Source organism: Dysidea avara, chromosome 2, assembly GCF_963678975.1.
Source record: "Dysidea avara chromosome 2, odDysAvar1.4, whole genome shotgun sequence".
NCBI lineage: Eukaryota > Metazoa > Porifera > Demospongiae > Dictyoceratida > Dysideidae > Dysidea > Dysidea avara.
This window is the reverse complement of record NC_089273.1, coordinates 42,225,380-42,242,273: the sequence shown is the minus strand read 5'-3', so window position 1 is coordinate 42,242,273 and position 16,894 is coordinate 42,225,380. Positions and strand designations below refer to the sequence as shown.

The window sequence follows — 16,894 nt, the reverse complement described above, 5'->3', positions numbered from 1 at the left end:
TAGTATTGTATAATAGAGACAATGAAGTTGTGGGCGTAGCCTGTGATAAAATATCACCTAAAAACCAGCCTCAATTTTCCCTCACAATGACATGGCAGTATTGGTTGGGTAACATCAAGCCCAAAACTGCCTTCAGATCAACCTGAAACATTCTTGTCAAATCACTACATAATAAAGAAAAAAATCTATTTTTATTTCACAGAATTTTCTACTGCCTGCCTGATGCGTTCAGCCAAGCAAAGCAGAAATTTGGGTAAAGCACAGCTGTACTTCTTTTGCAAAAATGTTTCAAATAATGTAGGCTACATACAGGTACAAGACAGCAATGAAACAGTCATGAACAGTTTATCCCATGCATCCAACCAATCAACCATGTTAGAAATGAATCATCCCAGCTAGTAACTACAGTGTAGTTCTGTTGTGTGACAAAATTCCTGTCGCATCTAGGAGAACGTGGTTATCTGTTTCTGAGCAGCAAAATTTTACATTGTAATAACATTAAGCAAATCATCCAGATCCACTGTGTGTATTACGTACACCTAAAGCCGAAAAATTCTACAACACACATTAGGGGGATACATGTATGTGTGACACACTAAATACATACAATCTACACTTGTCATTGTTCACATCTCATAGCATACAGTCAGTCTTTAATCTCGTCCATCACTTCAAAGAATGATTCACGGTAGTGAGTGACATCATCAGTCTCTGATTCTCTGCTATAGCTAATTATGTGAGGGAATAATGTGACAACAATTACATTGTAAAGCATGATGTGTATAGTAACAATATTCAGAAACAGCTAATGCACTACTAAAGTATAGTGGAATATTGATGGGGGCCTGGGGTCCCAGTTTTGTACTAACACAGGCTTGCAACATAATATTATCAAAATTACTATCAAAAAAAGTTTTTGTAGCACATATGAAAGTAGCTACTATGTATAGACAAAAATCTACAGTTCATTGCAGTTTTATGCAAACATTGCTTTAGGGATCAGTGTATTTTGCTTTTTTCATACCTAGAATTTTCCTTAAGCAATTCTTGTAAAAATGCTTGATATTTTGCTCAATAATTATTACCATACAGCTGTATTTGGTTTTGCAGATTAAGTATAGAGTACGATAGTACTGTATAGTAGGGTGTGGGCTAGTCTGGTGCCGCCCGCCCCTTCACAAAAAGTAAGGGTCTGGGGAAATACAAACACCAAATTATTTCAAAAGGAATTCAATTAGACAGCGTACTTATGCTTGTGACGTCAGTTGATTGCCCTTCAATTCTAGCAAACGCATTGCGTTGCCAAGGCGATTTATGTGTGAACGTCATTAGTACGCATTAAAAACCGAATCTGGGAGGTAGAAATGATTTAATATCTGTATTTCACCAGACCCTTACTTTTTATGGTTTTAGTTTAGAGTACAGTTAGTAAGAAAGGTTGAAAGTGCATATTGTAGCTTGAAAAGACATTTCCTTGAAGATATAGACTAGCAAAAAATCTCGTAATTTGTAAACATATTCGCCGATTTGCGCGACAAGATGTTAATGAAAAATAATGTCAATGCGGCATTTTCTAAGTGATACCAAACCTAGCATTTGTGGGTGGTTTGGTAGTTGATTCTCAGAGGTCGAAATTTCAGATTGCGGACCCTACCATAGAGTTATAACACGAAATCCAACTTGGTGTAGCAAGGACATTTAGATACTCTAATAGAGCAGTCATCCTAATAGAGCAGTCACCCTGAAGAGAGATCAGCTAGAAACAAGTAACCCGTATAGTGATCAGTTAGAAACAAGTCACCCTGTAAAGATATCAACTAGATACAAGTTATCCGATAGAGATCAGCTACAAACAAATCACCCAGTAGAAATATGTGCTAGAAACAAATCACCATGTAGAGAGAACAGGTCACCCAGTTTAGAATTTCAGCTAGAAACAAGTCATCCTGTAGAGAGATCAGCTAGAAACAAATCAGTGAAATCACCCTGTAAAAAGATCAGCTGGAAACAAGTCACCCTGTAGAGATATCAGCTAGAAACAAGTTACTCTATAGAGAGATCAGCTACGAACAAATCACCCTGTAGAAAAATCAGCTGGAAGCAAATCACTGTGTAGAGAGTTCAACTAGAAACAAGTCACCCTGAAAAGAGTTCAACTACAAACAATGAGAGTTTCAGCTACAATGCAGTTATGTAAGAAGTCATCTTATTGCTTATGTGATAATCATTCAGTGTTAAATTCAATATACAAATATTTAATCAGACAAAAAGCTATACACACAATTGCTTCTTTTGTTCCACAATTCCCGCAGTAAAGGAAAAAAACAAGTTTAAAAGGAAGCACCAAAGCCAGTTTATGGCCGGTTTTGTGGCTTGCAATACAAAAAGAAGTGATATCTAAGCCAAAACAGCCAAGCTGTAAAAAAGAGTGTGGTCCCCAAAAAGGCCAGGGTGAAATCAAAGGTGGCAGCCAAGAAATGGCTGTGATGGTAGGTTAATGGCAATTACGACAATTCAGGTGAATTTGGTGCCGAATCCTAGTGAAACTTGGAGGAGGCAATGCAAATTCACCTGAATTGTCGTAATTAAGATTTTTGCCATTCTCCTACCATCACAGCCATTTCTTGGCCAGTATCTTTGACTTCAATCTTTTTTCACCCTGGCCTTTTTGGGGGCCGCACTCTTTTTTTTACAGTTTGGTTTAGATATTAAATCACAGTAAAACAATAAGAAATGCTATATCCCTACTGTGCATTACCGTTTTGGTATCTTGAGCACAGTAGGGATATAAAACATCTTATTGTTTCACTGTGATCTAATAATTATCATGGACTACTCCAGCTTGTTTCAGTACTTTTTATTGATGTGCTATGCTCCCTACTCTAGTTGAAAATTCTAATTTCTTGTGTACATAGAAACATGATATGCTTGTCAAACAACATCATAATTTACTTACATTTCACATATAGTAGTATTCACCCTCCTGCTATCATCAATAATACTATCAACAAAGTCTCTCATTGGTACCTCATTGTTGTCATTAGTAGTGTCATGTTTAGGTGGCACAAAACAATTAGCGATTTTCTTTATTTTCCTTTTGTAAAGGTAAATTTCCATTAGCAGAAAAGATATTAAAGGTAGTATAACTAATACAAATATGAATGATAGCAATAAATTAGGATCATAACTGTCAATAAGTGGTACCATTGAAACCACAATCATTAAATGCAACACGAAGCTATCAAACACATTAAGAATGTTAGATCTATATGGCTTTATTGTCGCATGTATAAAGGCTAAACAGGAATTTAAAATAATCAATAAATAGCGGGAAGTGTCATCATTTGATGGATTAACAATAATTATCAGAATAGTAACCAATCGACATGCCATGTAATAAGCTGCAAAGCTACGATACTTGTCTTTGTAACATCCTTGAAACTGATCCAATAATGGTTTAATCTTGGTGAAGCTGATTTTGTAGTTAAGAAATGGCTCAAATAAAAGCAAAAATGGCAGACCAATTACAATAATTAGTGCGCATACTATTGCTAGAATAAAATATGGTAGATGGCGTCCATGTAAATACTCTATGTCAGGTGACAGGTGAGTATAAACTTTATCCACATTGTAAAATGTCAGGAATCTCATAAGCAGTAATGAAGTTGTTGCCACAGAAGTGTACGATAACAACAGAAGAAAACAGATAACATGAATAATTCCTCTACTTACAAATGATGAAAACTTGACTGATATCCTTGCTGATAGGCAGATTACTACTATGATAATAGCAACAGCTAGTGGATGTACATAATGAATGAACTGTTGGTCAATTCCACTCATATTAGTTACTAAACAGAACTGTCCTAAAAATTGTGGTGTGACTTTTGCAATACTTGACATAATGCTAACAACTGTAAATAACCCTTGTGATATGTACAAGTGTTCACACAGTAAAATATCCACCACACTGTAATAGTATGTAATAGCATACAAATAACCAATCCCAGTGTGATAGTATGTCACAATGAACACTAATATAACTATGACCACCCAGTAAAGGATTGATAATGTTACCACAAGTACTGTTTGTCCAGTTGTACATGTGTCAACACTTACACATTCTATAGAATCAAATGAAAGAGTAAAGTTTTTCTTACAACCACCGCAAGCAGTACCAGATCGCTGTGAATTGCACTGATTTTCTCTGACTGGTGAAAGTTTGAAAAATCCATCAGCTGTTTCACAACAAGTAAAATTACAGTAGCTATTGGGGCAAATTGCCACTGTAGCTTTATCATTAACTTCACCAAACCAGTAACCTCTTTTGATAGATGATGTGCTACCAGAACAATACACAATATCACTATCACTGTAGCATACACACATTTGTGTAGTGTTATCATAGTAGAAACCAGAGTGACATGGTGATAGCTCAGTTATTAGTTCTATAGAAAACTCCTTCAAGTCATATGAAGTAATGTTCATTGTATAATTAGTTGCCTCCATAACTCTGTTTCCCATTATACTAACTCCGTCAAATAGTGTACATGATAGTAGCACGTTATTTGGGCCAATAACGTGATGATCTTTATCTTCACTACTCAGTACAAATTGTGTTGATCCAGCAGGTTGATTGTAATAATCCCATAAACAAGCATTGATTGTAATTTCCTGACCTAGCATTATATTTCTTGTTAGATAAGTTTGACAAATTGTATCATTGTCATTATCAATACATGTAACTGCTGAGTTATTAAATTCTAGTTTTCTAGGAGAAGTTTTAATACTGACCCAATCAAGTTGAGTATGCTCTATGTTAATGATGCTGTCGTTCAAACAAGTCTCATCACATGATGTTGGCATATCAATATAAACATCAGAACCGATGAGGTCAGTGTTGCTATAAAACATTATAACATCTGTATAGTTGAATGTAATTTTATTCTCAGTACTTTTAGTCAGGTCACAATATATGGCCCCACCATGGTGGTTAGCAGTGTTGTAGGAAAATGTGTTATGAGCATTATGGGATATACTTACAGTGAAATGATTACTAAGATGCATGGCCCCACCATTTCTTGCTGAATTACTGAAGAACTCTGTTTGGGGACTATCCACAAAAGTTACAGAAGATTTCACAACAGAGATGGCTCCTCCATTCTCTGCCTTATTCCTGGTGAAATTTACTGAAGTATTTCCATCAAAGATCAGTGTTGATTGCAGAATTGATAAGGCTCCACCATATTGAGATGTATTGTTTATAAATATCACCATAGCTTGCCCTTCTAGTGTAATGCTGGAGTTATCACTACAGTAGATTGCTCCACCATACTGAGTACCTTCATTATTAGAATAAATAACTTTTGAGTGTTCTGCAATAGTCACAGTGGAATGGCCTGTAATGTAGAGTGCTCCTCCACTTTCACTTGCTTTACTATTATTAAAGCTTATTTTGCAACTTCCTTCCAATAGGAAAGCAACTTGTTTCTTTGAATATATAGCGCCACCCTGTATGGCTCTGTTTTCCAGGAATTGAACAACTGAATCCCCTTTAGATAATATACAAGAATTGCTTTCACTGTGTATAGCTCCACCAGTTGTTGCACTGTTATTAATAAATTTCACTAATGTACCTCTATAAAATAAGACAGCACATTTTGTATCGCAAAATACAGCTCCTCCATCATAGCTGGCTTTATTATTACTAAATGATACACTTGAGTTACCATCAAATTTGATATTGGAATTGTCACTGTATATGGCACCACCAAACCTTGCACTGTTACCCGTAAATGTCACTACTGAGTCTGCTCCACTAGAATATATTTGATAAATAGCTCCACCATTATCTGTAGCACAGATATTAATAAAATTTACATCAGACTTATCACAAAATATGACAGTGGAGTTCCTGCTATAAATTCCTCCACCAGACTTTGCTGTATTACCTTTGAACAACACACCACCTCTAATATGAAGATTAGTATGTGAGATGTAAATTGGTACTCCTGTGTTGTTGACAAACTCACTGTCTTGTAAGTAAACATGACCAGGGATCCTGCTACCTGAGCCATCAATGTAAACTACACTTTGTGTGGCTCTATTGAAGATGAATCGGCTATTTTGGACCACCAAATTGTGTTGACCATGGCTATTAGTATTTGGTAAATAATGTATAGCTGCTCCATGTCTACTATATTTGTTGTTGTATGTAAAATTGCAATTGTTAATGCACACATTTCCAGATACTTCTGAAAGTAAAACACTTCTTCCTTTGGAGTTATGGAATAAGCATCTTTCAAAAGAAACATTGGATGAGTTGTAGAATTCAACTCCTGGATAATCTTTAGAGCCACATCCCTCCCACTGTATACCTTCAATGGTTATGTTCTTGCAGGAGATTAACTTTACTGCACCAACATCATTACACTTTACAACAGGATTTCTGTGTCCTGTTATCATGATATTTTCAAGACCTTCTAATGTCACAATAGAAGACAACTCAACATCAGTTGGTATGTTGACAATGGTGTTGTTACTGGAGATGTTATTTAGAATTTCATCAATTGAATGAAAAGTAAAATTTCCAGATACACAACAAGAAGGCCTTGGTTTATCCTGATCTCTCTCATTTAGATCACCTGAGCCACTAACAATGTCATCACTTCTATTCTGAGAAGTATCAGATAGATCATCCAGCATCATGTTTGTAGCTTCTTCAATTTGGCTGAACAAACACACTAGCAAAACAGCAGCTATGTAAATTTTTAAGAGTTCCATGCTTGTATCTACAGGTAACAAAAAGACTAACTTGTAGTTCAGTTACTGATATTTATAGCTTCAAAAGAGGATATGATGTCACACTGATGATGTCATGATAAATGTGTGCATTCAGTCAATGATAGTTATAAACATGTTTGTGGAAAACATGGACTGTGCATTACTACTTCAGATTATAGTAATTAGATGGCCTATACACCAATTTGATTTGTATTAAGCAGTGAAATTTTAAAACAACTATGTACCATAATAATCTGTTCCTTATTGACACTTTCATTCACAGTGGGGTAGTACTGTAGTTATAATAACTGCATAGCCGTGCAATGTACTGTAAGTGCCAATACGTGTGGTCTTCTACTGTCTATGACTTAAGATCAAGTCTTTAATGAAGTACTACACTCGTACATAAAGGTTAACACACACACACACACACACACACACACACACACACACACACACACACGCACACACACACACACACAAAATAAACTTATCAAAGTGATATCAACAGTGGTTGCTATTAACAAAGGAGTACTAGAGTTACAAATGGATGAATTGAAGGCTAGTTTTATTAGTTAATTATTTGCTCTCAACTACACCAATTTTGTACTATGGAGGTAATTACATAAGGGTAACATACATATGATAGAATACTGAAGTGTGTATCATAGTGAACATGTTGTAAACATACAGTAATTTTATAGTCAATATTATATATAGCATTATAGCTAGAAGGGAAGCAATTTATCACTAAAGTATATAATACTCATAAGGTGTGATGTGGTTATACTTATGGACTACGGCTTAAACTTTTATATACACGTCTGCTTGAGTGACTGCTTGAGTTATGGACATGACTATAGTTATGAGAAATGTTAATCAAGTAAGAAATAATGATATTGAGTGCAATCATCTAAGAAAGTACCTTACCACAAAGTTATTAAATTGAAATGGTTTGGTAGTGGCCTGAAAATATATTTACTATTAGTGGAAATGACACCTATACAGCTGTCAAATAGGCTGTAGCTATTATTTGCTAAAGTAAGTTACTCATGTTTGTGTACTTACTTTATATTATATATGCATCTAAATATCAATCGTTGGGTAAAGGTGAGGGAAACAATCATTCTTCATACATTACACGCTTTTAGAATTGATTGTGAGTTTCAGTAAGTGGTACTGGCCATGGACTAACTATTCCTGGTCATCCAATCCTGCTGTGTACTCTATCATGATATATCATACAATACTTCACCCAACAATGACTTAATGTCAGTATTCTGACTGTAGTGTGATGAGGTGCGTAGTGACTGTATAATTTATTGTATTGTAGTCATTATTGTATACACTATATACTGGAAACATGAACCAAATGTGATAGAGAACATGTGAGAATATTGTACGTCAATTTTGACTGATCATGTGGATATTGCATAATATTATATAACTAGTTCTGAGAAATGCTATTGGATTGTGAAATGATATTCAAGTGCTATCATCCGTGTAACTACAAACCACAAAGTTGTTAACATTCCAACACTTCAATAATGGAATTAATGGCCCATTTCTATGCAAGTGTAACTACCTGAAATACAGGTATCTTAGTGTAGCTATAAGTAGCTTCCATTTTTTTGCTTAAATAGAGTAGTAATAATGACAATTATTGGTCACTACAACACTATAAACACTGGAGTAAATACTTACAATGTGTACACATACCCTGGTAGTTAGTACACACGTAGATATCAGTGTAAGTGTACACAGTAGGTGCTTATAATAAAACGGTATATTATACAACTTTTATATTGATGCAATGCTATACAGGTTGAGAGTACTATAGTATGTACAATTTGAGCTGAGCCCTGAGAAAAACAGCTATAAAAATGTAGATTTTTTTCTCAAGAGGAATAATAATATTCAGCTAACCACATGATTAGTGGTGACAGTAGAAGTGTCAAGAGCATACATGTGTGGCTTACAGTGTTGGGAGTAACGCGTTACGTAATATTATTACTTTTGTGGTACCTAAGTAATATAACGAAATACGCTATAAAAACAGGTAATATAACTCAAGTTACTTAACTTACAAATGTAACGCGTTACCTAAATACAGGTTTTTGCAATTGAATTCGGCGACTTTGCAATTGAATTCGTCCCGTTTGCAATTGAGTTCGTCGCTTTTGCAATTGAATTCGTCCTGTTTGCAATTGAATTCGTCCTGTTTGCAATTGAATTCGTCCCGTTTGCAATTGAATTCGTCGGTTTTGCAATTGAATTCGTCCCGTTTGCAATTGAATTCGTCGCTTTTGCAATTGAATTCGTCGCTTTTGCAGTTAAATTCGTCCATAACAAGAATGGCAGCTGGAGCAAACATGAAAACATGATGTAGCAGCTGCTACAAGAACTTGTTCAAGTACAACAGTAGTAAACAACTCTTTATAAGGCAATAATTCTTCCTCTACAGCCTCTCCAACAACATTCCAAACTCTACTACGCCATTCGCGATGGGTGTGGTCACTCGCGAGCAAGCTAATTAACTTGTCAGACAGCTATCAACTTCGCGTACTACCAGCTTCAATTACCTTCTAGTGTCTCAAGTGTAACTCTCCAAGGCATAAATAGTTCATCTCTTAATGAACGGGTTGGTTTCTTGGAGCCGTTTTGTTTATGACGAATTGTAATGCAAACGCGACGAATTCTATTGCAAAACCGACTAATTCAACTGCAAAAGCGACGAATTCAATTGCAAAAGCGACGAATTCAATTGCAATACCGACGAATTCAATTGCAATACCGACGAATTCAATTGCAAACGGGACGAATTCAATTGCAAAGGCGACGAATTCAATTGCAAAAACCTGTAATATAGTTACTGTAACGAGTCTAATATTACGTAATATTATTACTACAAGTAACGAAGTTACTAATCTCGTTAGTAATCCACTGAGTAACGCCTAGCCACAACGAAGTATTGAAGCCTACTGAATGAAGCTTATTCACCAGCTTCTTACTTATAACCAAGATTTGCACATTGCCCAACAACGAAATCATGTCACGTGATAATGTGGTAGTTTCACACATGACAGCTTAAGGCTGTGGACACAAAGTAATATAATATGTAATATTATTATAGTTACTTTATTTTATGGGTAATATGTAACTGTAACTAAATAGTTCAGTTGCAAGTAATATGTAATATGTAACTAGTTACTTTTACAAAGTAACTTGCCCAACACTGGTGGCTTAGCTCCATTACATGTTCGGAAAGGAATATAATGCATGGTGCACTTTTATAGGAAATGTAAGAGTGGGAGGGAAGAAAGAGGCACCAACTTAACTTATTCCCATGTAATTTTTACTGTCTACTAGTAATCTGCACAACATAAATGCATCAAAGGCACTCGGTTAAAACTATCCTTTCAGCAAATAGGATATTTATCAACCAAGTTTGTAGTATGATATTATTGATGAGCTTTAATTAAAGGTTTCCAATTTGAAGTTTAACACAGGTTTTATACAGCCTTCGGCTTTCACATAGGTATAGCATAATATAATTTGATCACGTGGATGCAGAAAACAAACGTGTACACAATTATTCCTTTTAAAGTATTAGACTAAAATTTCCATGCTAGCAGTTGTAGGTAATCATCTTTGAATGTCAGTAATGACATTTATAATGCCTATATAGACTTTGTAGCTGGAAATATAAAATTCTTTGAAAAGAAATTGTCAAGTTTGTGTTTTGCTTACTTGACATTCTGCAGATAGTGTTAAGTCATCCACACCGGATTTGATAACTTCTTTTTTATGTGACAAATTAAGTGAGAAATTCATAACTGTCCTAATAATTACAAACATTGTCTAGCAATGAAGTCTTGTGCTATGTTACATTGCTACACTATGCACACAAAAAAGAGTTTTTAAATAACACCATCATAGGATGGCTACACTATCTGGCTAGCTATTTTCACACTAATCCAGCTCTGCTTTCTGGAGATAGACGTCTGTAGCAGAGGCAAGACCCATACTTCACTCTAGAGGCATTGGGAGGACACTGTAATGGCTTCAGACAATGTTATTGGCTTGGAGTAACTGGCAACATTACGCACACATGGAATTTGTGTATTTTGTGGCATTGCGGTCCATCTAGAGCTCACAGGGCATGTAATTATACCTGGAACTTCCCACCCATCCATTTTGTATGTCAACCACTTCACCACCTCCCACTCCTTTGTGAGGACTCATGATCCAGCAGCACTCAAGCAAAAACCTATCTAATAAAACAGCAGGAAATCGTAGACACTGCTTCTTGTACTCTAGATGCCTGAAAAGTACAGTAGAGGTGTATGGATAATTGGAGTGACTATTGGTTATCAACTATGTTGGCCTTGTTTTGCAAGTTGGCATTAGATCAGTAACATGTACAAACAAGCAGTGGTCAGATACAGATCATCTATTTATGTCCACTCATGCTCTATTAGAAATGCCAGTGTACGTAATGTCAACTGTTGTTCACAAATTCCTTCTATAGGTCATATCAGTACGTATACATAAAAGGCCATAAATGTCTCCATCTTCAGTGAAATTAATTTTTACCTGCATAGCTACCTAAATTATCAAATATCTTTTATCTATGAATAAACTGTCCTAAAGATGGTTTCCATGCACAAAATCATACATGAACACTCACCAATCAATACAATCTCTACTTTACCTGCAATCACCTGTACAATTTCTACTAATGCCTAGCAGCTTGAGAAAGTAGCAGCAACTTTTATAGAATCTATGTGGAGTTGGGAGATCATGTGATCTCATGTGGGGTTGATGGTGACATTTCAGTGTGACCTGATTTTGGCAATGCTATGTGTATTGCTGCACAAAACTGCAGCCAGTGCAATAATATCTGTACATTGCACTGTGGTCAGTGCATTATAACTTATAATACACTCATTGCGGTCAGCAAGAGTGCCATATACAAATTATGGCACTGGCGGGGCCTTTGAACTGCCCACACAGAGTGGTACATATGGTATTATCATTTACTCTTGGTATTATCCAATGCAACGTTTCACACACACAAAAAAGGTAGTGGTGTGGCTATGCGAGATTACTATCTACCCATATCCATTTGATTATTCATTGTTACTACACTTGTCTCAATACCTGTAGGGCTAAGCTTATGTATTTGACAACATTAATGAAGTTGTCAGTATGCTCAATTTTACCGATGAATAGCAGCAAAGAATTATCATAGCACTTTTTTGGAGATATATGGTAACTATACTGTATGATTAAACACATACATAGTTTCCTTAATATTGTACAGTTTAGTATCATGTATGTAGTGGACTATCTGTGTCTGTATAGCTACTCAACAAAAATATATCAGTGTCTGTTTATCATAAGTTTAAAATCATAAACTGTATTATTACACCAATAAACTGTTGGAATGTTATAAACAACTTTGTGGTAAGGTAGTTATGTGGATAATATTATTATTATTTCATCTCAGAAATAGTTATGTAATATTATGAAATATCCCCCACAATATCATTATTCACTTATGACCATATAAGCCCTGCATGCTTACTCCCCATATAGCTACATACTATCACATTTGATACAGTCCACTACAGTCTATACAACAATACATACATTATACAGTCACTACCTCACACAGTGGAGTCACACTCCAGGTTGTATTCTTTATGATATGGTGTACACCTGCATCTGTCTCCTGTCAGGAAGTAGCTACCTGTATGATGTGATGTGGAAATTAATAGTGAGCATACAAGTGCCAGCAACCGAGACCACTACAACACCTCATCCAATAGGTGGAAAGACATCTCACAGATCACTCAAATTTTTTTATAGCCTGACATGTAAAAGTCGATTGTGGGTCATAATGTCACTAATACGTATAATGTTTACCAAGCAGCCAATGGCAATCGAAAAAGCCAACTCGGTGGCCACAACTCTAGTCTATATATATATATATATATAAACGTACTTATATACCTTATACTAGTCTGGTGCCATCTTAGCCCAGATTAAGCTGTAGTCCACTTCGATAATGACTCAATAAAACTATTATATTCTAAATAATATTCACCTTTGTGTTTGATTGTGGTATCAATTCGTCAAATGTTTAAAAGCGCTCTTAAAAGTACAGGTTTTGTCCATAATTTCTTGATTTTTGATTCGTCGAATCTGCTGAAGTGTGAATTCATCAAATTTTTCTTACGTCAAAATTTTCTTGCGTACGGTAGCCAGTTTTTGTCATTCCACCAGATTCAAGTTAGCCAGTGTGAATAGTAAGAATTAGACCAGTATCGTTTAGTAGTTAGGTTTTGTTTACTTAAACTGTCTATTAGCTGCTTTTTTCGCTCGAGAGAACCACTATGGCAATTAGTCTATATGGCGATTGAGTGATCACGCTGGCATGCTGAGTGCTACATGATGAGAGTTGAACGAATGCAGGTTAGTGATATAACCCATAGTGTACTAGCTTTCAATATCTCAGGTGGCTGCAGTACTGTAGAGGGAACGTCTCGCAATGTTCGGCTTGGTTACCCACAATCTATGTCAGAAACCTGGCCTTTATAAGTGTTACAGCTGTCTTTTGAGGCTCTCCCCATCTATTAGGTGAGTGGTACATAACAGTTATACAACGTACAGGCGCTGCTCTGCCTGATATAAACGCACGGGCCTGAGGGCCGTCTCATATGTATTTGGCTTAACAAATGATGCAGTGTATGGAGTTTTGTGTGTCAAAATACTATGCAATCTCCATGCATTGAAAATCCAAAAATTTCCAAGGGGGGATTTCCAACATCCCTCTATATAGCTTGGCATGCTTATGAATGCTGCTGCTTTGCACATACATTATTTTTATTACAATGACCTAATATATTGTCAGATAAACAAGACTAGTTATAATCTGCTCTGGTGACCAGACCCTAAATGATCTACATAGCTGCAATCAGTTTATCAACAGTTCAACAGATATCCCATGATGTTGAAGCCTGAGAGATTAAATAACTTGTACGAACAACAGATGGCAACACGAACTGCCTGTTGAAGTATGCAATGTATTCTCTTCATACATTGCTACATTTTGTAATGGTCACTGTGATGAAATGGCCTATACAACTAACTTCAACTGTCACAAGATCAACTGGAAATCCAGCATGTTGAAGGTCCAGCAGTAATGAACCATAGCAATCTTTTTATGGTTCAGTGCAGCCAAAAGGTGATGTTCAGTATTAGTAACTACAGAGAGTTCCAGTAGCAAGATGAAACTAGCACAAGATCAGGTATGCTTAGAGTAGATGTGATATGAGGTGGAACAGTACTTGGCGGAATAATAATTGTATGGTAGCCAGAAGGTCATTGCAATCTAGGATGTGGCACTCTACAGTAAAAAGTGCATCACATATTTATGCCCCAGCGACTAATTCTGCTTAAGGAAGGTTTTCACAATAGAATTCTCGATACTTTTGCCCTCATATTTTCCTGGAAATTGAAAGCTGTAGCAAAATTTTACCGGACCACACTTTAGGTTGCAACACCTTTATAAAGGTGGTAATCCTCCTTAACGTTCTGAACAAAACCCTGCAAAATGGAATTGTGATGGAAAGTGCATGTCCCTTGATAAAGTGCAATGGAGCAACCAGTTAAAATATGGTTGGTTGTACGCTGAGTAGAGTGACAATGGGTATGCAAATACTGGACTAATGATTATATTCCAGCGAGCCGGATTAAATGGTGTTGGTAAGATGTCACAGCTGGCTCGCAGCCTAGCTATTAGTTTATTTTTACACTTTCTAACAACAAAGTTCAACAATACTCTTAGTGCTACTTATCATACAGTACTGTATTATTATTAGGGATCATGTAGGTTTGCATTTTTCTGGCCACATTCTGGTACCTTGGCAGTATTGGTTAGGTATAACCAAGCCCAAAAATGCCTTCAGTGTGACTCTAAATTATTCCAATATACAGTATAGGTAGCTACAGAATTATAAAAAAATGGAATTTTTTACTGACTGATTAGCTACCTGCCTGCTTGCCTGTCTTCAGACAAGTATAACTTGAAAATGGCTAATGCTACGGCTTGATTTTTCCCTGTTCAACATTGTTTTGTCCCTATAGGTGTGCTTTTGGCATACCACAGTACATAAAATGCATGCATCATGGACTTACCTTTCTCCTCCTTTGTATCCTCTTTCTTCTTGCTGACAGTTGAAGGTGTCGACTCGAGGTAGCACAATGCATAGTTTCTCATTTTAAATGGGAATTGTCCATATTTTCCATGGAGAGTAGATTGATTGCAAAGGTGTCTTCATTTGTAACGCTGGACTGAAAATAGATGAAAGCAAAGTACAATGAGTCTGCTGGGATAAGCGAATTCTCTATATTTTTTGTGATGACTGGATTGATTGCAGAGGTACTTCTTCTTTTGTTCCTCATCTGTAGCACTGTGTAACAGGCTAAACATAGCTGAAAGTGAAGTGTAATGACCACTTCACTTTCTAGTCAACAATTTATATCCAAGAACAAACAAGTATAAGGAAAAATTAAGAATTTTAAGTTTGATTAGGGATCATAGAAAAAAATAGAGAAACAAGGGAGGTCACCTACACCTGCAGATATACTAGAGGACATTTCAGTCATGGGTTTAAAGTAAATTAAGGATTAATTAAATGTTCACTAGTATATCTGCAGGTGTAGGCAACCTTTCTTGTTTCCTTACTTTTTTATGATCCACTCAAAATTCCTTATACTTGCATGTGCTGTAGAAAACAAGACTAGGAACCACTCTCCCTTAATCTATTGTATAGCCCACTTGACATAAACAGTGAGATCAGGATGCCTTATAATGTCCATCGCTATAATATAGCAATGATACAAGCACTGTGCACACTGTTAACACTGCTAATGCATCTGTCCATCTTCTTTTGTAAAATAGTACACATTAACAGAGGCTTTACGTCATGCAATTACACCATGTAACACAGAAATAAAATTGCATCCCCAACAGTCTTTCAGCAATCTGTACATTCACTCTAGCCTTTTGTTATAATGCTTGTAAAGAGTAACAAGTGAGCAGTGTTATAGTTAGCCAGAGTAAATCAGTTTACACACTTTCAAACAGGAAGTTAAGGCACTCCTTATTTTATGAAAACAATGCAAGAATTCAAACAGTAATGAACTCATACTTTTATATGGGCGTCTGGATTCAGTGGAATGGAATGGTGGACTGGAATGGTGGAATGGAATGGAATAGTGGAATGGAATGGAATGGAATGGTGGAATGGAACGGTACTTAGGTAATTTCAATTAGGGTTACCTCTTTAAATAGACCACCTTTTAACAAAGACCACCCCTTTATAAAGACCATTTTACTTTAATATCTGAATTGTTGTTTTAGAGCCCTATAAGACAGTCTTATTGATGAATTGTGTACCACATGTTCTGTCTAGAAAAGCCTGTGATATCTGATTTATGGTACAATACAGTAATAGCTATATACCCCATAAAAAACAGCTTGGCTATACAAGAAAGGATGTGTCCACGAAACTAAAAGCAACTGGCAACTAAAGGAGCTAATATCTGGTGAGGCCAAGAAATGAATGTTAATATATACTGGCAACCAAGTATAATTTACAATAACCTTGGTCCTTTATCATTGACTTGTGCAGTCTGACTGTATTCCTAATTAATTCCCTGTAAGTCTAATAGGCTATTAAATTGGTACCTTTCTCAATAGTCCGACATTGTAGAGGAGAAAAAATTACTAGCCAATTAGAGTTACAGGGAATTAATTAGGAATGAAGCAAGACTGTACGAGTCAATGATAAAGGACCAAATTTTTATAAATTATATAGCAAGTTATTTGCCAGATATTAGCTCCTTTAGTTGTTAGTTACTTTTAGTTTGATGGGGATGTCTTTTTTGTACAGCCAAACTGTTTTTGCAAGGGGTATATTGCTGTATTACAAATCAGATATCACTCTAACTTTTCTAGGCATGTGGCACACAACTGATCAATAAGACCATTATTAATATGGGGATACACTCTAAAACAACAAGATAGCAACAATTTAAA

At 36.0% G+C, this 16,894-nt stretch overlaps 1 protein-coding gene across 6 annotated transcripts; it reads right to left on the bottom strand.

The window, feature by feature from the left end:
- Window positions 1–280: 280 nt before the first annotated feature.
- LOC136247376 (uncharacterized) lies at window positions 281–13,517 on the bottom strand. 6 transcript variants are annotated; one of them, XM_066039043.1, is made up of 4 exons: window positions 13,460–13,517; window positions 12,455–12,538; window positions 2,957–6,791; window positions 281–728 (listed from the first exon to the last, which is right to left on the bottom strand). In XM_066039043.1, the coding sequence occupies exons 3-4, from the start codon at window positions 6,781–6,783 to the stop codon at window positions 647–649; spliced, it is 3,909 nt and encodes a 1,302-aa protein (XP_065895115.1). In that variant the 5' UTR covers window positions 6,784–6,791; window positions 12,455–12,538; window positions 13,460–13,517; the 3' UTR covers window positions 281–646. The 6 variants fall into 6 exon arrangements, with proteins under 6 accessions (XP_065895115.1, XP_065895119.1, XP_065895120.1 ...); XM_066039047.1 differs by having other exon boundaries at window positions 2,957–6,743; XM_066039048.1 differs by lacking the exon at window positions 13,460–13,517 and adding an exon at window positions 12,896–13,009 and having other exon boundaries at window positions 2,957–6,743.
- Window positions 13,518–16,894: the final 3,377 nt, after the last annotated feature.